The 27583-nt window shown below is 49.3% G+C and overlaps 1 protein-coding gene across 5 annotated transcripts in view; it reads left to right on the top strand.

Annotated features, from left to right (window-relative positions):
• Positions 1 to 27583, top strand: part of DNAH9 (dynein axonemal heavy chain 9) — a 145493-nt gene that overhangs the window by 35950 nt on the left and 81960 nt on the right. For all 5 annotated transcript variants that reach the window (XM_065693329.1, XM_065693328.1, XM_065693330.1 and 2 more), the window contains 10 exons: positions 5931 to 6092; positions 6469 to 6665; positions 8284 to 8446; positions 10219 to 10342; positions 11978 to 12120; positions 14712 to 14873; positions 15908 to 16141; positions 21586 to 21846; positions 23361 to 23786; positions 25912 to 26031. In XM_065693329.1, the coding sequence (XP_065549401.1) occupies positions 5931 to 6092; positions 6469 to 6665; positions 8284 to 8446; positions 10219 to 10342; positions 11978 to 12120; positions 14712 to 14873; positions 15908 to 16141; positions 21586 to 21846; positions 23361 to 23786; positions 25912 to 26031 (1992 nt within the window). The remainder of the gene's footprint in view (positions 1 to 5930; positions 6093 to 6468; positions 6666 to 8283; positions 8447 to 10218; positions 10343 to 11977; positions 12121 to 14711; positions 14874 to 15907; positions 16142 to 21585; positions 21847 to 23360; positions 23787 to 25911; positions 26032 to 27583) is intronic.

The following is a 27583-nucleotide window of genomic DNA, read 5'->3' as shown; positions in this document are numbered from 1 at the left end:
CCTGGGTGAGCAAACACAGTGACATAGTATGTGTGTCCCCCCTTGCAAAGTGGCTGACCTTGGGCCATTCACTTGCATTCTTCATTAAGGACTGTAGCGATAGGACAAGGGGTGATGGGTTCAAACTGAAACAGGAAGTTTAGGTTCTTTACAGTGAGGGTGGTGAGGCACTGGAATGGGTTTCCCCGGGGAAGCTGTGAATGCTCCGTTTCTGGCAGTGTTCAAGGCCAGGTTGGATGGAGGTTTGGGTGACATGGTTTAGCATGAGGTGTCCCTGCCCATGGCAGGGGGTTGGAACTTGATAATCTCAAGATCTTTTCCAAACCAAACCATTCTATGATTCCCTAATTGCTGATTGGTTTTGGACAGATTCCAGAGCATTTTGAGGAGCACCAGTTAGAAGCTTATCGACTTTCCAGCCTCCTATGGTCAGTGGGGAGGGATGACGATGACTGATTCCAGAAAGAGGTGCAGGTTTGGAGTGGGTTGAAATGCTCTCTGCCTGTAGGGGCTTTGGCCTCCTGACTTGATGAGGTGACTTTGGTGGGGGTGGTGGAGCTGGGCTTGTCTTTGCAAGCCTTAGTTTCACCCTTGGGTATGTGGAGATTAATGGCATGCTCTACCACAGGAAATCATTTGACTGCATTGAAGGATGCGGTGGATACTTCGTGGGCTGCTGGCCCTGAAGATAGGAAAGCATTAAGTAGTTCAACTGCTCTGCTTAGAGCCAGGACAGCTTGTTGGTCTACACTGGCACATCCTCTTAGCTTCTTGATGGTCAGGTACCCAACATGTGTGTGAAGGATGCCATTTAAACGGTTAATAAAGAAATCCAAACCAGCTTTGACTTAACCGCTGAAACTGAATCACCACTGGAGCCAGTTCCGTACCAAGGGGAAATAACTCCTTTAGCAAAGATTCAACAGTGGAGAGGATTCTTTTTCCCCTGAAGTCTCGGGTTTGAAGCCCAAGGCGTTACTGCTCAAAGAGCACTTCAGAGTTTATGGCTGATTGAGAAAGCTGGAGTAAGATCTGAGCAGCCAGACTGAGGGGTTTGAAGCACCAGAACCTGTTGTAAAACCCCAGGTTGTAATTTGTTGCTGTCCTGATTAATGTCTGTTTTACAAAGTAGGTGCTGAAAGTTCGGTGCCTTGTGGTCTGCTCCATCAGACAAGAGCTGTAATAATGACAGGCAATGGGAAATCCAAGAACAGGCTGCTGCAAAAGTTAATAACTCCATTGTGTCAAGAAGGAATCAGACCTGTCACTTGTGCTCAGTTAAACATGAGCAGCCTTTGACGGTAGATGTGGGTCATGTTAAATCCTGGCTTTAGTTCATCTGTGCTTTGAAAAGCAGAGATTGAGAAAAGCAGCATTTCAGTGGGAAGCTTCAATTTTAGCTGTGCTCTGCTTGGAAGGTGCTGAGGGTGTGGGATATTAGGAAATGTCCTGCTGGATGCTGGGCCAGGGTAGGAGCAGTGCCAGGAGCTCAGGTGGCTTTTTGGTGATCACATTTTTGGAGTCTGGCTCCTGGGGCTCACCGTGTTTATTGAAGCACAGTTCAACTGTTCTTGAAATCCTTCCTTATCTTTTATTATTCATTCTTGGTTATTTCCTTACCTTAAATATTCTTGGGGGTATGGGGGTCTCTGGATTTCCTGTTTCACTCTGCTGGAACACAATTGAGGATTCCAGTGGTGTACAAAGGCAGGGGTGTCTTCCTCTTGTATCTGCCTGCTCCGTTTTGGTGTCTTGTCCCAGCTGCTTGAGCTGTGTTGCTTTGGAGGCCCCCTTGGCTGTAGGGTCAATGTCTCCTGAGATGAACCATGTAGTTGTGTTGACTTGGTAGAACTGTGAGAAATTCCACGTAATCTTGCACAACAATGATCTCTGTCCACCATTCTCACTTGGGTTTTGTCTCTGGACATCACCTTCAGCAGGATGCTGAAGTCCACAAAATGCCTCAGCATTGTCCTCAGTGGTGCCACCTCTTCTTTGGCATCAGCTCTCCAAGGGCCACAGGATGGAGCTTCATCTCAGGACCTCACATAGACATAAACTGGTCTCTCCTGCGTGGCAGCAGAGGAATATATCATTGAACCACTGTGGGGGAATGGCTCCCCAAAGGGCAAGGCAAGGCTCCAGGGAGGTAGGGACTGGGAGAAGGGCTGTGGGTGAAGAAGGGGGGAACCAAGGGAAGAAGAAAGCCAGCAGTAGGCATTGTTTCTGTGATGAACACACAAACATGCAGGTCACTGGTGACCTGGAAACCCAGCTGGGTCTGGATTGAGGGATGCTTCTTCCTACTAACAAGGAGCCTCAGAATCTGTGATCGTCTTAAACTCCTGAGTTCAAGGGCTGGTTTTGAACCATTACAGAAAGCTCAGCAAGAACTGGCTGTAATAAACCAGCTCACATTTGGTGTCACATCCCACAGGAAATGTTCAGGTGAGAAGCTCTAAGCCACAGTCCAGGAGGGTGGGCAAGAAGGGGCTGGAGTAGGATTAGGCAAGATCTGCAGGAATGGCAGCCCTAGTGCCTTGTCCTTGCACTGTATCACTCGCTATGACTGATGTTGCTGGGGCGAGGTCACCCACCAATCCTAAGAACCCCTTGGGCTCATCAGTAGGTGTTACCCATTACTTTCCCTCTGGATCAGGTCCCATTTGCAGTTGTCCAGCACAACTTTACCTTGCACTTCTATGGCATCTTTTCATGCCTCTGGGTCCCACCATGCACTGCAGAGTTAAATCAATTGGTACGCTCCAGGCAATTTCCCCTTGATTAAAGAAGACAGGTCTGTGCAGTGACAGAGATGGGGATTATGCTTTTAGAAACACATCCCCCGCTGGCTCACACTAGAGAAAGCCCTGGTGCTGTCTTTCTTTCCATCTGAAAGGGTTACCATGGTATTACGCTCTAAATTATATCTGTCATCTCTGTAAAATAATAATCACAGGCTCAGCAGGGCTGTATTTTGCTTTATATTCCCATTTCTAACAAGATTTTCAAGCAGCATGTCACATTAAGATCTGTGGCAGCTGAGGAAGAACAGTTTCTGTCTCTTCCTGACAGCAAGATGATAGCAGTGGCCCCAGCGTGCCTGGCCCCAGCTGAGCTTTGCCTCCGTGCAGGCTTTGGTGGCTGGCAGACTTCACGCTCCTTTGCATGGAGAGGGGGTTTCATATCTACCCGAGATTGAACTCACTAAAGACCCATACAAGCTTTGGGCTGGCAAGTGCCAAAGGAACCCAGTGTGTTACCTGCTGCCGTGGGACAGGAGCGGGGACAGAAATGGCTGCAAGGCTGGTGCAGGGTCAGCAGCACCTTCAGTTTGTGCCTTGCTCTGTGCAGTTGTTTGGCAGGACTTAGCCCAGGGCTTGGTCCTGGTCAGCTGAGCAGTCTGGTTTCAGAGCTTCACCCTCCTCCTGTCTTAGTATCTCTGTTATTTCTCTTCCTAACAGAGATCACTGGCACAGGGTGCCCAGAGAAGCTGTGGCTGCCCCATCCCTGGCAGTGTTCAAGGCCAGGTTGGACACAGGGGCTTGGAGCAAGCTGCTCCAGTGGAAGGGGTCCCTGCTGTGGCAGGGGTTGGAGCTGGACGAGCTTTGAGGTCCTTCCAACACAAACCAGCCTGGGATTCTATGATGCAGATGCTGGTGGTTGGTTATGGGCTGCTCCATCACACACAGCAGGCACAGCACTGCCAGCATACCAAAGGCGTGGCTGGAGGCCCTCATCTTGCTGTAAGGTCTTTGAACAGGGCTCTGGGTGTGTGGGCCACACCTTGTTGACTGTAATGCTGGGGTTTATTATATATATTTCTATGCTACTTTATATTACGATGTTTTCATGTCACCACTGTCCTCAAAGTGCTGAAGATGCTCCAGGAGCCCCAAGAGTAACATCAGATGACTTTTGAAGGTCCCTTCCAAGCCAGACCATGCTATGATTCTGTGCTCAGGAAGGAGGAGTGCAGGGTGCTCAGTCCAACAGCACAGGACAGCTGGAAACGGAGCACTGCACACATGGTATTTACACTGCAAAGAAAGGGGGAAAAGTAAATTCTTTTTATTACCTTTTAATGCATTGGAGGCTTTCTGTCCTGTCACCTGATGGCCCTGGGTGGGAGCAGGGTAAGGCTGGTGGCAGAGGAAGCTTCATGTGCCAGATTGCTCACAGCAGAACTAGCAGGAAGCCAGCCTGCTGCAGGGTGCCTTGTGGCACCTTAGCAAGCCTGGTGTCTGGAACTCACACTCTAATACTTCAGTCCTTAATGACAGGACCTGTGGTACAGTTCAGCAGGCTTTGCCACAATGGTTTCAGTGTCCCCGGTGCTTTTTATGTACTTATTTATTCATTTTAAACACATTCAACTTCCCTTTACACATTGGTTTTGGTGTGTTCTAGGTAGTGGTATGCAAAGTCTTTCACTTTTCCATGATTATCCTGTATGTGCAGAGGCTTCTTTCTGAGGCCTATGGAGGTGCTGCAAGGGCTGGAGCAGCTCTGCTCTGGAGCCAGGCTGAGAGAGCTGGGCTGGGGCAGCCTGGAGAAGAGAAGGCTCCTGAAGGGGAGACCTGAGAGCAGCTCCAGTGCCTGAAGGGGCTGCAGGAAACCTGGAGAGGGGCATCTTCTGCACTCTCTACAGCAGCTCCTTGTCTGTCTTGTGCTGTGCCCAGAATTGAACACAGTAAAATGTGAAATCGAATTGAGCCATGATATTTGACATCATTTTCTAGGGAAGCCTGTGGCTTCCTAACCAGCTTCTGGCCTTTCCAGCAAGGAGGAGAAGCTGAAAGATGTGGCTGAAATATAACCATGTATTTCATCCGCCAGTCGTGCATCCCAGCTGCAGGCACTATGGCAACTACTGGAAGCTCAAGGTGACTGGCAAAGTATCCCCATTGCTCTTTGGAGCTGCTGCTGGTTTTGTTTGTGGAAGAGCCTGGCAGCTCTGCTTGAGAGGATTGAAGAGGGCTGGGTTTGCAACGTGGCAAAAGGGGAAATGTTCAGGTGTTAATAAAGTGATTACGGAGGTGTGAAGTGTGGGTTTTCCTTTCTCTGAGGAAGCCTTACAGGTGCTTGCATCAAGAACACAACCACTTGTGTGGCTTTGGGTGTCTTTAGAGTGACCGAGTGCCACTTATTTTAACATCAGTTGAGGACCTGATGGGTTTCACCTCTTTCTTCAAGCTGACACCTCTTCTTACCCAGTTTTCCTTCCTGGAATAAAGAAAAGAACAATTTGGCAGCTGTAATGACAAAGTGTGAAACCCAAACGGTCCAAAACGGTTCAGGAGACGGGAGGCACTGCTTCCCATGTCTTTTAATACATGGTGTATTTTATGTAGGAATGATGAAATGTTAGGAATAAAAGCTGTCTATTTAATTCATACCATCGAAAACCACATGTGCTGTTTAATAGGCTTAGTTATAGGCGACACCTTTTTGGGATATAATTCTTTAATGCATTTTAATAGAGCTCGTGGTAAACACACTGGGATAAGCAGACAGCAATGAATATTTCCTGCAGGCAGAATGCACCTCATTAAAATGAATAGATTTAAAATAAAAAAGAAATACATAAAAAACATCACCACTACCATTACCAGACTATCTTTCTTCATGACAAGGCACCCATAGCGTGGTGTTGGGATGCAAAAAGCCACACATCAGGGCTCTGCATGCTCTTTGCTGCTGAGCTCAGGACCACCAGCGCAGCCAGGCTGCCCTGGGGATGCTGTCTGGGGTCTCAAAATGAGTGTAATGAATAGAAACTGCTTTGGAAGATTGGGGATAGCAAAGGGCATGTTCTCCAGGGCCTTGTTTGGAAGTTCACTTGCAAGTTGCTGTAACAACTCAGCCTATCTCGTGTGATAACATGGATGCTGGGGGTGAGGTTTACTGAGTGTCTTTGCTCTCCACAGGGCCTTCTGTTCTCTACCCCTGAATGTCTGAAGCAACCCCAAGACCTACTGAAACTCTACCTGCATGAGTCAAACCGGGTGTACCGGGATAAGATGGTTGAAGAAAAGGATTATGGTACCTTTGATAAAATCCAGCTGGAGATGGTGAAGAAATTCTATGATGTAGGTGTTGAGGTGCTTACAGGAAAAGTGTTCCTCGGGAAAGCCAAGTTTGGCCCAAGATCTGCCCATCATCCATTTGCTCAGAGGGCAGTGTTCTTACAGGAGCCCAGGAACAAAATCTCTGGCATCTGTGTCCTGGGCTGCACCGTTGTGATATGAGTAAAGGATGTGCTCCATAAGGGCACTGGGGAAAGGAGATTTGGGCTCTGTGAATGAATTAAATTCCTTTATTCAAGTGCTTTCAATCTTGTGTGGCAAAAGCATTAGAAGGGTTGGATCCTTCGTCTTGATGGGAGCAAAGTGAAATTCAGGCACAAATCCCTAGTGCTTTCCCTATTTCCAAAGTATATATATATATATATTATTTCTTTTACAGGAAATTGATGAAACTTTAGAGCAGACCAAGAGAATGAATGTTTATTGCCATTTTGCTAAAGGGATTGGTGAACCCTGCTATAGGCCAGTTCCAACCTGGGAGGAGTTGAACCAGATCCTTGTGGAAGCCTTGGACAACTACAATGAAGTCAATCCTGCCATGAACTTGGTACTTTTTGAGGATGCCATGTGCCATGTGTAAGGGGATTTTCTGGCTTTGTAATCTCATCTCAGTGTTTATCTGTGTAGATTGCTTCTGTGGAGTTTCCTGGAGGATGTAGGTATCAGTAACGGGTCTGTCTCATGAGACACCCCCTGCAGCCCTGATCCAGCTCTGGGGCAGCAGCACAAGAGGGACGTGGAGCTGTTGGAGCGAGGCCAGAGGAGGCCATGGAGATGCTGCGAGGGCTGGAGCAGCTCTGCTCTGGAGCCAGGCTGAGAGAGCTGGGCTGGGGCAGCCTGGAGAAGAGAAGGCTCCTGAAGGGGAGACCTGAGAGCAGCTCCAGTGCCTGAAGGGGCTGCAGGGAACCTGGAGAGGGGCTTGGGACAAGGGCCTGTAGGGACAGGCCAAGGGGAATGGCTTGAACCTGCCCGAGGGGAGACTGAGCTGAGCTCTTAGGCAGAAGCTCTTCCCTGTGAGGGTGCTGAGGCGCTGGCACAGGGTGCCCAGAGAAGCTGTGGCTGCCCCACCCCTGGCAGTGCTCAAGGCCAGGTTGGACACAGGGGCTTGGAGCAAGCTGCTCCAGTGGAAGGGGTCCCTGCCTGTGGCAGGGGTTGGAGCTGGAGGAGCTTTAAGGTCCCTTCCAACCCAGACCGTTCTGTGCTTCGCAAAGCACACAGCCCTGGGAGCACATCACAGGCATAGACCATACTGTCACCTCTGGGGAAAGCTAGCTGAGAGAACTGAAAGCAGGAATTCTAAAGCTTTCCGTGCAAACCGGAATGCTTTTCTGGGTATAATTTCACTGTCAGTGGGAGTCTGCACATAGGTCAGGAAACGCTTGAGTTGTAATAAAGCAGTACAATATTTCTCACAGTCTGATGTGAAAAATTAATTAGATTAGGCTAGAAAAATACTTGGTTAAGTGAGCTGGATAAAGGCAGCACTGTGAAGAATGGTGCTGGCATGTCAGGCAGAGCACAGTGAGGTTTTCACAGGCAGGATCCTCTAACCCCTTCTCACCTGGGGTTGTAACGTGGGGATGTCAGCATTTTCTTAAGGAGAATAAATTGGAGGCAGAGAGAGCTTACCACAGGAACAGACCTGGAAAATAATAGCAAGTTCATTTGAAGAGTGAGAAAAGAGTAGCGTTGATTTGGATAAGTAAGAAACATGGATTGTGTTTTCCAGACAGGTTTTCTGCCCTTCTGGACATATATGAACATGCTTTAATGCACAGCAGAACATGAAACTGAACATGAACCCCAAGTGCTTGGTGGCGAGAAACGTGTACTGGGGAGGTGCACAAGAGCTTTGAGTTTTGTCCCCAGTTTTTGCATGTCTCCCTAATGTGTTTTCCCCTGCAAACATGCCCAGGCCTCCACCTTAAAATAACTCTGCCCAGCAGGACTTGGCAGGTGAACAAAAACAATTGGACAGAGTCTGAATTGCCACCAAACTGTTTTTCATCAGCCCTGTCCTTTACACAGGTCTCAGCAGAGATGGGGATTGATTGCTGCCACGTCGCTCAGATTGACATTTTTCATCCCATTCAGAATACAATTTCTGAGTGGATAAAATATGTATTGAAAAGCAGTGGGCAGAGAAATAGGAAAATGCCGTGATTAATGAGAGGTTTTGGATGCTTCAATTTAGCTGCCGCATCAACCGTATCCTGGAGTCCCCCAGAGGAAACGCTCTGCTGGTCGGGGTGGGTGGAAGTGGCAAGCAGAGCCTGACCAGGCTGGCAGCCTTCATTAGCTCCCTGGAGGTTTTCCAGATCACCCTGAGGAAAGGCTATGGCATCCCTGAGCTGAAGGTAAGTGACTTTTAAGGCTGAGGCGATGGGGAATGAAATCCAAAGCAGAACTGGCCCTAACAACTTTGCCCTGTTGCATACTGGCGCAACACTGATGCTAAAAAGCTCCAAGCGCGATGTGGGACTGTGGAGAGGAGCAGTGCCTGTCAAAATACCTTGCTGAAGTGTTTCTGCACAGAGCAGACAGACCCATTGTACCCTGCCAGTCCTCTGAGCTGGCCAGGCCTGAGGCCATCCCAGCCCAAGGCTTGGTGTCAGCACTGGGCTGTGCTAAGGGACCCTCATTATTCCCTAGAACAACCTTGGTTTGCAGGTTTAATAGAAATGAAGCCAAGATGTGCTAATGAGCTCATCCATGAGGTACCTGTTGTGGGGTAATATCAAGGTGGAGAAGGAGCAGTAGAGAGTAGGAGGAGAGTTTCCCAATTGTATCCAGTTCTTCCTCTGGTCTTTTTTGTCAGAGAGGGGCTGAGTGGTGGATGAGTCACTCCAGACGTGTGCCTCTGCCTGGGAGTTATAAATTAGCATTGAAATGGTTTAAAACCATTGTAGCTGCTGGCAAAATGGTTCTCATTTAAAATGTAATAACCACACTCACAGAAACTTCACCCCGTTCCGCCTGGGAGATGTGATGGCCAATGAACCCCGGGCTCCTTCCCCAGCAGTGGCACCACCTGATGACCTGTGCGTGGGTACAAGTTGTTTTCACCATGTCACACAAGCCTGTCCCACTATCCATTGCCTGTTTGCAGCTCTCCTTTGGTGTTTTTAAGCCCCACTCGTGGGATTTTCTAGCTCCTATCTGTCTGTTTCTTGAGGAAGCCCATGCTCCCAGCCAGAAACCCAGCTCAATAATAGATAATAAATTAATACACTTATTTGCAAAGCATCTGTGTCTGTGGAGGTGGAATATAATTCGCTGTTCCCTCCACTCAGTGAAGAAAGTAACGAATGATTCTTTAGTAGAAGCTTTGCACGTGCTGAATTTGTAAGAGAGTTGCTGAAACAATGGCCTGTGTGTTCCTTCAGGGGCCCCTGCACGTCTTGGATCCTGCTTGGAGGGACAGGAGTTTGAGCAGGATGATGGTGGTTTTCCCATCTCATAAGCAACTTGTATTTCAGAGAGATGGAGTCCTTCATTAGGAGGACACTGTCCCCTGTGAAATGAAACAGCTTTTCCATGTGAGCAGGTCTCTGTCAGCATCACTGCTCATTGAAGTCCATGCTTGGACTCTGGAAGAGAGGAAGAAATACCCAACTGAAGAAATGAAGGGGATATCAAGGACCAACATTTCCGGTCACTGCAGTCTCTCCCAGTCCCTGTGGTGCTTTAACCTCCCTCTGTAAGAGCTCTACTGCACCCATAGCCTGGGGCAGGGTGAGCCTTTATGAGCTCCCCTTGCAGACCCCAAGTCTGATGTCTTCAGTCAATTCCATTGACCTCTGAGTGTTCCAGACACAGGAATTTCCTTTGGTGGTACTGGCCAAGGCTTTCTTCTGGTTTTTGTGTTACACAGACCTGGGCATAATGACCAGTCTTCCTTGGTAATGTCTTACAATGATGATAGCGATAGTCTCCCCCATATAACCTGAAAGCCTCAGCATGAAGATGGAAAGTGGCCAAAGGGCTGGTTCATGCTAATGAATTGCAGTTGCTTTGTTCTTGGTTAATGGGAAGATCCTGAAATGTCCTGCTTGTAGGCGTGGTACCCAGCCCATGCTCTGCAGAATGTATGTGCAGCCCCTAAGTCCTCTTACTTTTCAACCTCCAGGCAGACCTAGCAAACCAGTACCTGAAAGCTGGTGTGAAGAACATGGGCACCGTGTTCCTCATGACTGACGCGCAAGTGGCGGATGAGCAGTTCTTGGTGCTGGTGAATGACTTCTTAGCATCAGGTATGTCTCTTCCTGCTTTCATTTCCCCTCTGCCCCTTTTAAATATAGTTTTGCTCATGGTATCATCTGTAGTTGTAGGGTATGCAGAAGGGCAACCTATGAAGTGAGCTAGAATATAGATGGGTTAAGCTCTAGGGTAAAAGCAGTGCTGAGGTTTCTTTGGTGAGCATGCACTCCATCATCTGGTAGACTTTTTTCTTCTTCTGATGTCCTGTACCCAGTTTTTCCATACTTCATGGTATACTCCATATGGTTGTTATGTGTCATGTCTGTTGTGATATTGCAGCTGAGGATGGAGCTAAAGGAATGTATTGACAGATGAGGAGTTCGGCCTAAGGATCCCATGCATCCTTGCTCTAGTTACCTAATAAAATAAGCTTGTTCCTGGCTGGAATATTTGATTGGAGTACCTGTGGTTATCGGTGCCTTATTTATGAGTTGGGAGTGGGAAGATACCAGCTGGTTCAGGTGACCTCCATGGATAGTGAGGGGTGGAGAGTTGACAGCACAGTGGAGTGATAGCTTGTGAGTAACTCCGGAGTTGACATATGTGGCTTTAAATTGGCCATCTGGTATCAGCAGCAAACAGGCTCTGTCTGTGATGGTTTTGTAACCAGGAGTAAGAACAGGGGTTGTTGTGGAGGGTGGTGTGTAGCTCCCACCGCCTCTTGTGTGTGGTATAGGTGACGCAAACATCTCATGACCCAGGGTGAAGCTCTTCGGTGTCCTGCAGCAAGGGGCAGGCAGAGCAGCCTGGCTTTGGGATGTCCAGGTTGTTTTATGGTGGCTTTGAAGGGTGTTCTGTTGTAACTGTGGTTGCTTTGTGGGGGTCTAGGGACAGGGCAGAGTCCTCACTCAAGGTCCAAGGAGGAAGAGACCCTGAAGGGGCTGTGACTTCCCAGGATGTGAGCTCCAGCTACCCAGGGGGTGCTCTGGATGGCTCTGGCTGCTCTTGGCTATCTGCATCCTTGTTTCACTTCTTATCATCACCTAAGCAGCTAGAACAAAATATACCTTTTAGTCTTTCTAATCAGTGAGCAGATTTCTCGAGTGCATTACCTAAGTGCTTAGTGTTCATATTGGCACTATCTTGCTCAGTAATGATGGTTCCAATCAGATTGGAAGCCAGAAAGGAAGGAATAGGTGATAAATTAAGGCCCCACTATAAAAATCCTGGTTTGGTACATTTTTGGCAATCAGAACTATTAACTTCTAACAGTTTTTCAAAGATGTGAAGGTGTTTTGGTGATCTGGGAGGAATTTGACCACTGCTGGACATGGTGTTGAACAGCTGCAGGAACTGGATGTGTAACACATTCATTTCCCAGCCTAAAATGATTTCATGATCATGTATGGCCTGGTTGGTTTTGAATGATAATGGCTTTGTATTCTAATTAGCACTGTAGATCTGAGAAAAAGTGGACTTTGTGTTCTTTGCCTCTGTTCTGCATTTTTTTACCTTGTGCTTTCATAAGGAAGTTTGCTCTCATAATTGTTTCTTCATCAGCAGAATGACCTGTGCCACCTTACTGCTGCTGGGGCCCATGGGCCCCTTATGCTATGAGCTGCTTCCCTGTGCTCTGGGACCACAGCAAAACCCAGAGCAGAAAACCAACACAGGTCTTCTTTTCCTAGGTGAAATCCCAGATCTCTTTCCCGATGATGAAGTTGAAAACATCATCAGCAGTGTGAGGAATGAAGTCAAAGGCCGGGGGCTGGTGGACTCCAAGGAGACTTGCTGGAAGTTCTTCATAGAGCGCGTTCGGCGACAGTTGAAGGTGACACGTTCGGAGGGACTCTGTGTCCTCACCATCGACCTTGCTGTAGGGCCATGGCATGGGGACACTTTGGGCTGCCTTGTGGGGAGGTCAGACTGCAGCCTGGAAGGCTTTTCTGCCTGGTCATGAACTGAGCTGAGGTTCCTGCCCCATGTAGTACTAAAACATAGGAAATGCTGGGTGTTGCCATCACTTCTTGGGCTTTAGAAAGTGATGGGAGTTGAAAAGCTGAGCAGGACCAGCCTTCCCATTTTCAGAGCCATGCGCAGGGATTCAGCAGGGGTACATCAGGACTGGGTCTTGCTGCTTGGAAAAACTGCACTGAGGGTCTTCGTGGTGTTGGTAATTCCCAACCGGGGCACTGAGTGGGACACAGCATGCTTACAGGATCTCTTCCACTCCAGCTCTGTAGAAAGGCTTGTAAATGTGTCCTAAGATCCCAAACCAGTTTCAGGACTTCCCAGGTATGCCCAGCACCTGGAGAAAGTACAGTGCAAGAATGAGTTAGACTCTTCCAAAGGCATTTGCCCATCTGCAGAACTGCATAGCACTGTGGTCCCAGAGCAGGGAGGTAGCAACCAGGCAGTGAGTGAAGACTTGACTTTTGCTCAATGAAAGCATATCCTCCTCCTTACTCACTGCTTGGTTGGTGTTGGTGGGACACCTTCACAGAGGTAGGGTGTCCTGTTCCCTTTTTGGTGTAGGTGGGTACACATTTAGGATGGGGAAGAGCTGGAGAGTTGATTTATGAGGGAAAATTTGGGGACCATACACAGTATAGAGGCCCAAGGAGATGGAATCCTATACTATCTCTCTCTGTCAGTGGTGAGGGGAATTTCTGATGAGCACTGATGCTGTTTTGTAGCTCTTAGAGCACCTTGATTGTCCTCTGCCAGGTTATATTCCTATTCACTACTGAGGTACACTGGTAGGGCAGTGTGAATGTGATTTATTTGAGGCTGAGCCCTTTTCCTTGTCTGCCCTTCTGATGAGCAGTGTGTTAGAGCAGATGGATGGGGTCAGCTGGGAAGTGCTGTTTATTCTCCCCAGCACTGTGTAATGGCATCATGCTCCGTGCAGAAAGCTGATCAAGCCCTTGCTGCCCAGGCCATGCTGGTTTTTCGAGAGCAGCATGGCCCAACAGAGCATGAGCACCAACACACTGGCCTCAGGGTCTTGAGAGAGAGCAGGATAGAGGGCTTCGGTACCTGGAGAGCTTCCTGAAAGAGGAACACAGAGGTGCCTGAGGCTTGTGCTTGAAGGTGTAGAAAGGATTCCAATGTGTCTGTCCCTTGTGTGTGAGCAAGCACTGGCCATGTCAGAGGAGCAGTAGCTTTGAGTTCAGCTCTCTCTTCTGAAATGAAAACAGAAACAGTTTTGTTACAGGCTGGCTTTGGCAGCCTCTAAAAACCAGATCCTGGCCCATGGTGGAGGTATTGACACCTTATGGAGATGTCTGGGCTGACAGCAGCCTGCCCCGTGGCACTTGCAAGCCTATGCATGCACTTACCAGCCAGGGCTAACAAGTGGGAGAGGGGTGATGCATTGAGATGCGCTGCTTCCCACACTGGCCCTTGTTCAGATACTGCTGCTTCACTGCACAGTGGCAACTTGTCTGTGTCTTCTTTGTGCCAGATTAGCAGAGCTTGTAAATCCAAACTGTGACCAATGGTGGTGGCAGGTTTTGGTCCTTGGGCCTTATTTTGCTCTTAAAGCTGGTGAAGGGGCAGCGAAGAGGAAAGGTTCTTTGCCTTGGCCTGACTTTACACCCTGATGGGGAATTTCCTTCTGGAAAAAAGAGAGCTCGTGCATCCATGAGAGGAGCTGAGCGGGCTGGCTATGGGGGCCACGAGGCTCCCAGCCTGCAGGGCAAGGCAGGAGGGTAAGGGAAGGGCCCTGGAGACTAAGGGAAGGAGAAATGGTGCAGGAGGATGCTGAGCAGGGGAGTAACAGCCCCTTGACCAGAGATTCCCCACACACCCACCAACACTGCACCGTTCGCTGCAAGTCGGACTGAAATGAAAGTTTGGAAGGCAAAGGACTTGCTGTGCAAAACTGCACCGAGCAGGGAGAGCACGTTCACAAGTGGGTTTATTCCTGTGCTGCTTTGCTTTCAGATTGCTCTATTTAAAAACAAAAACTTCTCATTCTGCTCAAAGCAGGTTTTGAGTTTGAGCCACCTCAGTGCTGGCCTTTGGGGAACAAAGCCAGGAGAGTTTAGATCCATTCACTTTAATTTCTGGTTGCACCACTTGAATCTGGATGCCAGTTTCCTGCTGGGTGCAGCTTTGTGTCACTGCTAAAAGCAGGGAACTGGGGTTATATTAAACCCCATCTGCAGCCTTGAAAGCGTGCCAGGCTTCTGCTTGTGACCATAGCAATGCTCAGCATTTAATTGGGTTCATTGCAGAGGGAAAACGTGTTTGCTGCTGGATTATGCCTTTCCCAGGTCAGGCTTGCTGGTGTGAAGTGCAAGGACTTGAGGACAGAGGTTGCTGGCGGTGTGGAAGTGGCTGGTAGAGCCCAGGCTGGGCTGGAGCCTGTTGCCTGCTCCCAGCTGTGTCTTCTCCCCTTCTCCCCTGCCTCCGCAGGTCGCGCTGTGCTTCTCCCCCGTCGGCAGCAGGCTCCGTGTCCGCAGCAGGAGGTTCCCTGCCATCGTCAGCTGCGTGGCCATAGACTGGTTCCAGGAGTGGCCACGGGAGGCCCTCGAGTCCGTCAGCCTCCGCTTCCTGCGCGAGACAGAGGCCGTGGAGGTGAGCTCCTCACCTGCCAGCATCCGAGCTGCGCCTGGGCTAGGGTTCCTCTGTGGGGTTCCTGTGCTGGCCACCTATGGGTGCACGGTGCTGGCAACAGCCACGCGTGGTTTTATCCCTCTCTTCATGCAAGCAGTGCCTCGCACTGTGAGGAGAGTGTTACAGAGTCATAGACTCTGGGAATAGTTTGGGCTAGAAGGGTTTGCTCACCTTTATTGCTTCCAGCACTTATCCAGGACATCTGGGTGACTGTTCGGTGAGGAGCTGCTGGCGCTGCTGTTCACCTTCATTGAACATTCAGCCTTGGCAGGGCTGGGGAATGGTTGGACTGGGTGAGCTTAAAGGGCTTTTCCAGCCCAGCTGATTCTACGATTCTGTGTTTCTCAGAGAGGCCCATGGGCCTTAGCCGAGGTATGGCCATGGGCACCACACGTGTGTGCTTGGGCACTGATGGTATTGCCAGTGAAATGACTGCTTTGCTAACAAGAGGCACCTTACAAAGCAGCCCAGAATTAACCTAATGCTTATAATTGTTGTAGGGAACTTTTCACTGCCGTGTCTGAGTGTCTGTAATTCTCAAGGGCAAATTATGTCAAGTTCTTATTGATGACAGCCTGCTTCTAGACTAAAAGAGATTCATTTCTGTTTGTCTAGCTTTTCCAGGCAGGATTTAGAAAGAATAAAGTCTACACTGTTTCTTTTTCTGAGTTTGCACTTTCCCCATTTGTACAGAAGAAAAGCCCAAATTTATACTTAAAGGGCTGTTATTTTGTAAAGCTAAATGCAAGAAAATCTGCCCGGAATGAGATAAAGCATGAGATAAAAAGACATAAAGACAGGCATAAAAGTACACAAGCAGTCAAAGTTCTTTTAGAGATAAGAAGTGAAAAGGGATCAACTTAGATGTTACATCCTGGATTTTGCTGCAGCAGAATAAAAAGTTAATAAATTCCTTTCTATCCAGCACAGGAGTGTGTTATATATAGTTGTTCTGTTTCAAATAGTTTCTCCTTGTCTTCTTATCTTACCTTTAGGATTCACTGAAAGACTCAATAAGCAAATTCATGGCCTATGTTCACACAAGTGTCAACGAGGTATCCCGATTGTATCTGAGCAATGAGCGGCGATATAACTACACCACTCCAAAGTCATTCCTTGAGCAAATCAAACTATATCAGAATTTGCTATTGAAAAAGGGCAAGGATTTAAAGGCAAAAATGGAGCGGCTGGAGAATGGTCTGGAGAAGCTCAAAAGCACCTCTGCACAAGTAAGCAAACCCCTTGGGTTAAAAGCTGGTGGTTTTCCCTGTTTCTCTGTTCGGGACTTCTCTGCATCCTGGTTCAGAGGAGAACTTTACGGGCTGAAACTGTACAAGGGGTAAAATTTATGTTAGATCTTGGCTTGAGCCAAGAAGTGATGGTCTGTACTGGGAAGGAGAAGGAAAGAGAAGACAAGGCCCTCAGTGCCATGGGTTAGTGGTGGCCTTGGCAGCGCTGGGGCAGTGGTTGGACTTGATAATCTTAAAGGTCTTTTCCAACCGCGGTGATTACATGTGTGTCTGGTCTCTGCTGTTTGGATGGTAACAGTGAGAGATCATGGTAAATAAACAGAGGTAGAGATCCAGTTGGCTTTGTGCATCTTCTTTTGATGGTTAAATATCAGCTGTGCTGGCAAAATAGTTTATAAAATACAGGAAGATCAGTGATCTATGGATTTGCATCCAGGACATCTACAATAACTTCAGTAAACCCCCTCTCAAACTAAATAGAACATCTTTTTAAAATAAAGTTGATAGTTTTCCCTTGCATTGTGCTATCCATCTTTAAGGAAAATTAATGCATGTCTGAAATGTGGATTAGCTGAAATGTGGATTAGCCATCCCAAAATCCCCCTGCTATAAAGCAACACAAGTAGAAGTTGTTCTGAGTATTTAACTGAGGTCTTTGCAGTGCACAAACTGCCTTTCAGAGCTTTGCTCCGTACCTCTGCTCCCAAACTCCTGTTTTTCTCTCCATTTCCTATTCTATTCACTCTCACAAATGTTCATTTACAAGCTTCTACTGTGGCAAATGGGCCTGTCCTGAAGTTGCTCCAAAGAAATGCGGGGGTTGACATGAATGGAGGACTAGCAGGTTCATCCCCTTCTTTATAGATCTTCTGGATAATGCTGGGAACATAAATCACCTCTGTCACACTCAACAGGACACATGCCTTACTGGAGGGTGATATATGGGCTTTATTAGTGCCTCTCAACTCTGGTAGTCTGCATCTCACTTCAAGCAGTTGCTTCTTTCATGGTAAGGACAGGTCTTTAGGGACACAGGACGAGAGTGGGCATGTTTCATGTCCCCTTTGCAGGTTATAGCATCTCCTTTGTAAGAATGCAGCTAAGGGCGAACAGCACCCACCACAAGCAGCGGTGCCAACCAGAGCAAGGAGTGCATGCCCTCAGTGCAAAGCAGGCCTTACATCTACCTTACCTATAGAGGCAAATAATTCTGCTGACCTGTGGGACATTGCTGCTTTTGGTGACACCCCAGTGGTGGACAAGATGGGTTGGGTCTGTTCTTCACTGGGAGCAACTGATGTAAAATAACCTTTTGAGAGGAGACAAGTTCCTGTAGTGTCAGATATGGGGACCACTCTGTATTGTTCATGTATATCTTCATATGGGTGTTACGTAGGCAAGCGTTCTCTGATGAGCCATGAAATAGATTTTAAGTAGTGGTGGAGGACTGGGAGGAGATGGGAAGCCACAGAACCTGTGGGTCTTGTAGGTTTTGCTGTTGCAAGGTGAGAAGTGCCTATTTGTGAAGTTGATTAAGATGCAGAGCAGTGAGGACAAATATGTCAAATTTGAATCTAAAATTAACATTGGGGGCCTAAAATTAAACACCTAAATTATCAGATGTGTGCAATTGTCAAAACTGCTGTTGATTTGAAACCAGAGGGTAGATACTTACCAGTATTGGAAATCGTACCAGAATGTTCAATCTTGCATATGGATTTAAAAGCCTGAACTTTATTTTCACCATGGAAGTGACTGGTCTTGGTGCTGAGGATGTGACAAGTCTTCTGTCTCACTCAGGTGTGTCATCTCCAGGCTGTGTTCTGTAATGAATGTAAGTCAGTGTCATACTATGGGTATTCGAAGCAGAGGGGGAGGATTTTGATACCTGGGTATGGCCAAGTTGTGCCTGAACTCTGAGGACTAGTGCTCCCATCAGCAGCATTCTCCAGATTCCTGCTGCTTGGATGCTAGGACACGTTAATGATGAGGTGTATGTGTTTGTGTAGACTGTTCAGTTTGGCCTCAGCATGAGGCCAGTACTTTGTGACTTTGCTGTTCCAGTTCAACATAACCTCTCCCCTTCCTTTTGCTCTGCTCCCCCTCACATGCTCTATTTTGTCTTTTGAGATCTGGACTTCTTGATACCATTGAGCAGCTTCCTTCTAAAAAAACCTGTTTTGTTACCTTACAAGCCCAGCCGTCCTTCCATGAAGACAGTGGCTGTCCCCAGCCCTCAGAAAAGCAAACAGCTCCTAGGACATAACAGACACGGAAGCTGTGTAGGATGAGTAATTTGTTTTTCAGAGGCTTGCTCTGAAGAGGTCAGCACTCTGCTCAGAGCTCAGCGTGAGTAATTTTGGGATGACTTGGGTTAGGATTGCATCACTGTATCCCAGATTCAGGTCTCACTTACTCTGTCAATTAATCGCTGACCTTTGTGAGGTATTTGGTGTTCTTGAAACAAGGCAAGGACACTCAGATAAAATGAGTCTTCTGGGAGCCTGCCCTCCAGGTTTTCTGTTCTTGAATAATTCTTCTTACGCTCTCCTAGTGTTAAGCAAGCACTTCTTCCTGCCCTGTTGCAGTCATAGTACATCTGGGTACTAATGAATCCCTTGAATCTCTCATTTGCTTTGCTCTTTCCCTTTATACTTCACATTACTAATTGCTTAGCAGATTGTCCTGGATTGAGGAAGCTGCTTACAGGTTTTCCATATTTCTTAGCACTGTTTGGGGCAAAGTACTGTCTGTGGCCCGTGATGATATTCCATATGCTAAGGCACATGCTGGATCTGTCTGTTCACACCTTGATCTGGTGTTGCCTATGGGAAGGAGGTTCATAGCATTGTCTCTTCTTTTTGGGAGGACATTCTGCTGTCATTTTCCATGCCACCTCAGTACCTCCTTCTACTGTTATTCCCTTGTAGCTCTTACTTTCTTCTGCTTACCAGCTACATGTTACCCAAAAGGCATCTTCTGCCTTTACCAGTGTTGGCAGACACTGGAAAAGTCAGTGGTGGTTTTCTGCCCTCCCCTGGATGTGGTAATGACTCCTTTCTGGGGTGCCTGGGTGGTGACTTATAAAGCACATGTCTGTGGCTGCTCCACAACACAGCGTGATCCATTGTGCCAGCCTGGTTTTGCTGTGGATGTGAGGGCAGCATTAAGAGGAGCTTGTTTGCTGGGGTGGAAATGGAAGAGTAAAGTTCATGAATGTACATTCCCTGTGTCACCTCCAGGGCCTCCCTAACGACAGTGAGAGGTTATTGAGGTACAGCTCCCATTTCACTCTTTCCACTGCACAAACACTATTAAATTGTCCCCATCAACTGCGTTTGAGCTTTAGCCTCACTAGGGGAAAGAGTTGTTTCCTTTCATGTTGCAAAGTCCTGCTGTAGCTAGGGGAGGCTGGAGGTCACCCTGTGTCCCCCGATGTGGTGAGGTCTGTTGGTCCAGCAGAACTTTAGGATACACAACTTGCATCCTTTCCACTGGGAATTTAACACAGAACCCAAGCCTGGGGCCAGGCAGGGGCCTTCACAGTAACATACACATCTGGGCTTCTAAATATCTCTCTCAGGCAAAGCCTTACGCAGCCTTTTGCTCTATTCAGTCCTGACAATGTTAGAGCAAGTCCTTTTCCCTTCCATTGCTGATGTGCTTGGCTGAAAGCAGATTTTGTCGGGGCACTTCCTGTTCTCACAGGCTGCGTTGGGGCTGTTTACATCTGCTCATTCTGTTCAGAGCTCATGGGTTTTAATCCCTGGCTTGTTTCGTTGTGGTCGTGTCAACCCCTAAAGCCCCCATCTGTATGTGTACCCAGCACATGAGTACTGATTTGGGGGCAGAAGGTCGCAAGCCATATCTGTCATCAGCAAAACTTCCATTTCTTGCAATCCCTGAAAGCCTGGAGCTGAGCAAGGAGCCGGCGCTGAGTTTGCCAGCTGAAGGGATTATGTGCTATGAGCCCGGAGTCATTTGGATTTAGAGTTGTGTCTTTGTCCTGGCGAACGCAGCATTGTAGTTGCAGGCAGCAGGAGGTGACAGTGGCTCAACTGCACAAAGAGACTGCAGGAAAACTGCTCTCCACTTCAAGCTGAGGCCAAACGTCACAAGCTTCAGGTTATAGAATTGCAAATTGTGCTCTCTTTGGGTATGAAGATGGAATTATCAACAAAAGCAAGTGTCCAACTGCCTTTCTAGTGAGTATATTTATGTAGGTAAAGACGTACCCCAGGAGCTCTAAGCAGCCCTTTATGGGCCTGACAGCGGGGCAGTGAAAGCCTCCATAGTGTGCACGAAGGCCATGTGAAGTCATGGGAAGGGGTGGGTTTAGGAAGAGACTTTGTCTTCGGGTGAGAGCTGGTGTGAGCTCCTGCACCATGCGAGTGCTTCTGCCTGTCCCCACCTCGCTGGGTGTGAGCAGCTGCTCAGTGGAGCAGTGAGTGAGGAGCTGCCACCACTGCCATGTGTCCTGATGGCTGAACAGGAGATCTCTGCTCAAGCTCACGTGATACTGCATTGTAAAGCCCCTTGAGCCCTGCACCTCTGACAAGGGCTGTACCTGGCAGCAGATCCCAGTCGTAATCTTCCTGGTGCGAAAAATGCCCTTCCCATCGCAGGTGTGTAGGACCTGATGGTTGTGAGGGAACTCATGGGGTGCTGCCTCTGCCCTGTGTTTGGGGGGCAGGGGATGGAGGGATGGGGGAGAGGCAGGGTGCACAGGTACCTGGTGCACAGGTCCTTCACTTGCTCTGTTCTGCCAGTGTCAAGGTTGGGAAGCAATAGAAAGAATAGCTGGGTTGTACCATGTCATCTCCACCGCAGAACACACATGCACAGCACTTGCATGCTGCCTTTACTAGGGCTGTGATTTAACATCAGATCTCATGTTCAAAGCTGGATGTGCTTGGCTTTACAATGAAAGAACCTTCCTTGCCAGTGCCTGGTCTGTGGTGAGGCTCCTGGGCTGTACAAAAGTAATCCCAGTGCATAATCCCTGCATCCATTTCAGATACACCTGAACTTAAACCTTTTGCCTGCTTCCCACTGGATTCTGCTCAAAGCCACGTTCGTGTTGCCCTGGCAGCTGAGCAGGGATGGGGCAACCTCCTCAGCAGCTCATCCGGCTGGTGCTGGTGTCTCCTCTGCTGGGTTTCCCACCACTAGCAGGCTGCTCTGATGTGCAGACTATGCGTATGGGCACTCCAACTGTGACCCAAGCATCATGAGCAGTAGGATCCTGCTTACAGCCAGAAATACTGCTTTTCTGTGCTCCCAGGGCATTGTCTGCTTTACACACAGGCCAGCCATGCTTTTGGGTACCACTCAGCTGCTCTCGAGTGTGAGCCCATGCTGCTGGGCAGTGGGGGAGCAGGTTGGTGGGTATCAGTGCTCCCATGTGTGTTTCTTCCCTCTAGGTGGATGAGCTGAAGGCCAAGCTGGCAGCCCAGGAAGTGGAGCTGAAGCAGAAGAATGATGATGCTGACAAGCTGATCCAGGTGGTGGGGGTGGAGACGGAGAAAGTGAGCAGGGAAAAGGCCGTCGCCGATGAGGAGGAGCAGAAGGTGGCACTGATCACCCAGGAGGTCGAGCAGAAACAGAAGGACTGTGAGGAGGACCTGGCCAAAGCTGAGCCTGCCCTGGCAGCTGCCCAGGCTGCTCTGAACACCCTCAACAAGGTAGGGTGAGGATTCCTGTGGGAATCCAGATCTCCCCTCTGCATTGTGGGGGGAGAGGACGTCTGATGGTTGCAAAAATGCCACCAACTGGTGCCATCAGGGAAGAGGGCAGAGCTCCTGTTATCTGGTTCATCAGCACGGCACTCACTGAGGACCTTGCTTGTGCTCTTCCCATGGTGCCAGAGACTCTTGCAGTAAGGGAGGAAACCAGCACCCCCGTGCTGCCCAGGTCTTCCTCAGTATCCTGGCCAGGACAGCAACATCCTCCCTCCCATTCAGGGTCATAGAGTCACCATTCCTGTCATGTCATGGAAGTGGTCTTTCCTTAGGGGAGAAGCCAGGGTACCAGCTCCGCATCCCAGTTCCACAGAGATGCAGGCTCTAAAGACTGGCTGCTCTGCTGGAGCCCTCCCAGCACTCTGAGCAGCAGCCCCAGCACATGTGGAGCTGGGGAGAGCCCATGTAGTATGTGCTGAGCTGCGCAGGGCACACGGGGTGGAGAAGGGCATGTTGGGGGGCTTACCTGTGCTCATGGTTGGCTCCATGTCATTGAGCTTGTTTATAAGAGACATTTTACACCGGATCCTGCGAGGGCTGGAGCAGCTCTGCTCTGGAGCCGGGCTGAGAGAGCTGGGCTGGGGCAGCCTGGAGAAGAGAAGGCTCCTGAAGGGGAGACCTGAGAGCAGCTCCAGTGCCTAAAGGGGCTGCAGGAACCTGGAGAGGGGCTTGGGACAAGGGCCTGTAGGGCCAGGCCAAGGGGAATGGCTTGAACCTGCCCGAGGGGAGACTGAGCTGAGCTCTTAGGCAGAAGCTCTTCCCTGTGAGGGTGCTGAGGCGCTGGCCCAGGGTGCCCAGAGAAGCTGTGGCTGCCCCACCCCTGGCAGTGCTCAAGGCCAGGTTGGACACAGGGGCTTGGAGCAAGCTGCTCCAGTGGAAGGGGTCCCTGCCCGTGGCAGGGGTTGGAGCTGGAGGGGCTTTAAGGTCCTTTCCAACACAAACCAGTCTGGGATTCTATAGCTGCTCTCCTGCTGAAGGTGTGTGGTTCAAGTGCCTACATTTGGGCTGGGTGATAGTCCTGTGAAAACATGGGTGCACACAAATAATTCAGTAAGACCTTAAGGGATGTGTGTCCGGCACAGCGAACAGTTGAGCTGAAGGACACCTCTGCAAGGCAGAGGGCTGTTTATTTGGAAAGGCTTCGTCTTTCCTTATAGTGATCTCCTGAGAAGGCAGAAAGCCTCCTGCTTCCCAGGGTAGCGGGGTTGGCAGCAGGGAAAGAGTGGCAGTCTGGGAAAGAACGCTGCGCTGGTCCCGGTGGGATTTAAGGAGCTGGATGCAGCGTATTGAGCACCTGTGCTGTAAGCATGCATAGTGGTGATTTAATGGCAGTGATGTTCGGGCCGAGAGAAGCCCAATTTATCAGATTGATAGCTTGGAAGCCTGACTCTGTTAGTGGCAAAGCAAAAGGAAAGCCCATTCATTTTTGTCTAACAGCCTTGTTTTCCCCTTTTCAGAAGAATCTGACAGAGCTGAGGTCCTTTGGGTCACCGCCTTCAGCTGTCAGCAATGTCACTGCAGCAGTGATGGTGCTGATGGCTCCGGGAGGAAGGATTCCGAAAGACAGGAGCTGGAAAGCAGCGAAAGCCGCCATGGCCAGGGTGGATGGCTTCCTGGACTCCCTGATCAAGTTTGATAAGGAGAACATCCATGAGAACTGCCTCAAAGCCCTTCAGCCCTATCTACAAGACCCCAAGTTCAAGCCCGAATTTGTGACCACCAAGTCCTTGGCCGCGGCCGGGCTCTGCTCCTGGGTGCTGAACATCGTGCGCTTCCACGCTGTGTTCTGCGAGGTGCAGCCCAAGAGGCAGGCACTCAGCAAAGCCAACGCGGAGCTGGCGGCTGCCCAGGACAAGCTGGCCAGCATCAAGGCCAAAATTGCTGTGAGTGCTTGCCCCGTGGTGGCACCCATCGTGCCAGTCACTGCTTGGGGAGAGAGCTCCGCTTTGTTTCTTTGCATTTGTGGGTTTTTAAGGGCAGGGAGGGGATCACAGAATCACAGAATGGTTTGGGTTGGAAAGGACCTTAAGATCACCCAGTTCCAGCTCCCTGCTGTGGGCAGGGATGCCTCACACTAGACCATGTTACCCAAGGCTCTGTCCAACCTGGCCTTGAACGCTGCCAGGGATGCGGCATTCGCCACTTCTTTGGGCAGCGTGTTCCAGTGCCTCACCACCCTCACAGTAAGGACTATAGTCTTTTCTGTCCCTTTTATTGCTGCTTTCTAGGTTTCATCTGTTCTTCTCCAGCCCTGCTTGCACCTTATGATTCTGTAATCATAGAATGGCTTTGGTTGAGAAGACCTTAAAACTCACTCAGTTCCAACCCCTGCCATGGGCAGGGACACCTTCCACTAGAGCAGCTTGCTCCAAGCCCCGTCCAACCTGGGCTTGAAATTAGCTTCTAATTCTCACATCTCAGATGTAAAATAGCTCTGGGGTACTTATTCTATGCCTTTATGCTGCTTATTTCCAAAGCTTTTAATGCCTGAACTTTATGACGATGTTAAAGCAAATGACAGTCTCTGGGTTTGTTACTGGTACTCCACTGGCATGCTTTTACAAAACTACCCGGTTTAGGTGAGTTTTCCCCTCTGCACATGGGTAATGAGACACTGCTCAGCGTGGGGGATGTGTGGGGAGGTATATCCTTGCTTACCAAGCTGGGGTATCTTGGATAGCCTCACTGATGTGAGACAGATTCATACCTGCTCACGTCAAGGCCCTGAACTGTCACGTACCCCCTTTTTAGTAATAGATGAGACTATTGTGATTGTCAGAAATATTGAGTGCCTTTCCCTCTGCTTTGTCTGCCTGGGAAGTAAGTTTGCTATGACTCTGGGGAGGGGAGATGTAGAAGCAAGATACATACTCACAGCTGCACACGGATGTATGTGTCTGTGCGGTACTGCAGGTGTGATCTGTTCTTCATAGCTCATAGGTACTCATTTATCAGACCATGCTTGTGTAATGGGATTCTATATATACAAGTGTACGTCTGCATGTACATTCATATGCATGCAGAAACAGAACCTTTTGTGTTATAATTCCAAAGCAGGTCAAGGGGAGACAGCTTTGTGTTCTCCAGTATCCAGGAGAGCTACAGATATCCCTAATATGATCCTTTTCCATTTCCAGGTTTGTTTCTGGTGTGTAGCTCAACCAGTGTTAAAGTGATTTACAAGCAGTTTAGCCTTAAGCAGTTTGCACTGGGTGCAGATAAAATCAATTATTACTTCTCTTATCAAAATTGAAATGTTCCAAGGTCTCATGGGAGCTCTTGATTTGGTTTATACCAGAGAGTGAACAGTTCTGTTCAAGCAAAGGGCTCTTTTTCTCCAGGTGGTTTGGGCTCTTTCTGCCCCTTCTCAGCCCCGAAGCACTTTGCAGCCAACCTCCATGTGAGATGGTCCCAACTAGTGCTGGTTGGGCTCCTCTGCAGGAGCCTCCCAGGGGACACAGTTTTATTGATTCCCTTGTTATATTCCCTTCTAGAAATAGGGTGTGAGAGGAATGGCTTGGACATGGTTCAGTACCTGCAGCTGCCCAAGGCATCCCTTGGGGACTTCAACACAACTTGGTGAGGCAGCCTCAACGGCTGCACTGGGACCAAGGGAGCTGCAGCATCAGGAAACATGGAGTTCTGTTCTCTCAGCTGCCCTCTCGCTGTTCACCCGTAGCACCGGTCATTGGTACTTGGCCAGAAGGGGACCCCCTTTCCCAGTTTAAATTCACACTAGGGCAGAGCCACAGATAAAGGAGCTTTATGTGTTCTTTGCCTCGGCCCTGTGCTGAGGATGTGCATTACAAGCACATAAAATAACACAGCACATCAGTGCTCTGTGCTGGCTCCTGATGCCACAACACTGCATAGCGGCTGCACCCTGGGCAGTGGTGGTGCTGTGTGTGGTGGTGGAGCTTGGCCGGCACTGCCCATGGGGTGAACGGTCCCTGGAGAAGGGTTTTCCTTAAAACTGTGCTCTTGTTGTCTCCTTGTCCGCATGCGCAGCGCCTCGATGAGAACCTGCGGAAGCTCACAGCCAAGTTTGAGAAGGCCACTTCAGACAAACTCAAATGTCAGCAAGAAGCTGAAGCGACAGCGTGTACCATCGCTCTTGCAAATCGCCTGGTGAGTGTCAGCAGATGCAGCTCCCGTGGCATGAATGGGAGGTATCAGGTGCTGCTGAGATGCGAACCGCGTGCATGCGGTACGTGACATCCGCTCATTTGTGGGGAATACATTTCCTGCCCTGCAGCAAGCTTCAGGAATGGAAATGATTTTGCGTTGGCTCTTTTCATCCACTGCTCGTGTTTAAAGAGACCAGTTATACTCTCTTCACAGCTCTCATCTCCTTTCCGTTACCTGAATGTGTGATCACGTACTGATGGGCCCAAACTGGGTGACTTAAACATCAGATGGGTAAAATAAAGGTGGGAATATGCCAGTAGCTTTGCCGGTTTTGAAATGAGAAGCAATGAATAGCTCCAAAAAAGCAGTGTCTGTCCTTGTTCTCAGGCCGTCAGTATGCATCGCCTGTTGTATCTTCAAAACATTCAGCCTCCTTGTCTTCAGTGGGGGCAATGCCCTTGTCACTGCTTCACCCGTTAAAGGCTGAGAGATAGTGGCTTCTGGTCCCACTGTCCTCTTAGCTGGAGCCTCAGCTCACATCCAGTGCTGCCATTACCCTTAACACCTTGTGCTTTGGCTTCTGCGCTGGCTGTTAGCTTGGAGCAAGCCACATCTTCCTCCAAGCAAAGAAACAGACTGCAGGAGACTGTCCCATGCGTGAGCTCTGCATGGTGGGGTTGGAGTTGGTTCTAGCAGCCAGATCTGATGAGTCAAGCTCACCCTCCAGCACCCAAAGGCAGCCTTGACGTCATCTGCACGGAGAACCCCAACTGTTCTGTGCTTTCAAAACATCTGACTCGCTGTGCCTTCAGGGGCTGGAGCAGCTCTGCTCTGGAGCCAGGCTGAGAGAGCTGGGCTGGTTCAGCCTGGAGAAGGGAAGGCTCCTGAAGGGGAGACCTGAGAGCAGCTCCAGTGCCTAAAGGGGCTGCAGGAAACCTGGAGAGGGGCTTTGGACAAGGGCCTGTAGGGACAGGCCAAGGGGAATGGCTTGAACTTGCCCAAGGGGAGACTGAGCTGAGCTCTTAGGCAGAAGCTCTTCCCTGTGAGGGTGCTGAGGCGCTGGCACAGGGTGCCCAGAGAAGCTGTGGCTGCCCCATCCCTGGCAGTGCTCAAGGCCAGGTTGGACACAGGGGCTTGGAGCAAGCTGCTCCAGTGGAAGGGGTCCCTGCCTGTGGCAGGGGTTGGGACCAGATGAGCTTTAAGGTTGCTTCCAACCGAAACCAGTCTTTGTGTCTATGATAAGATGCAGTTAGCAGTAAGGACTTGTATGAGTACAGAATATGCAGTGCACTCCCAAGTGCCCTTCCTCCCAGAAGCAGTGGAGCTAAAGAGAGTGTGTTTAAACCACTCTCTTTACCAAGAGGCTGTACCTGTATGTCCAGAAGAATGTCCTGGCCTGTCTGATTGTATTCAGGGATGGAGATTGGTCTCTGTCTTGTTGAAGCTGCTTCTGCTGGTGGAGCTGGTGGCAGCTAAGTCACAGTACAGAAGTGATGCTGGATCCAAGTTTCTCTACTCATTTTATCAGCTCCTGGCTGTGTTGGGCTGTGAT

Source organism: Lathamus discolor, chromosome 13, assembly GCF_037157495.1.
Source record: "Lathamus discolor isolate bLatDis1 chromosome 13, bLatDis1.hap1, whole genome shotgun sequence".
In the NCBI taxonomy this organism is placed as follows: domain Eukaryota; kingdom Metazoa; phylum Chordata; class Aves; order Psittaciformes; family Psittacidae; genus Lathamus; species Lathamus discolor.
Note: the sequence above shows the minus strand (reverse complement) of the source record. Positions and strands in the feature narration are given on the sequence as shown.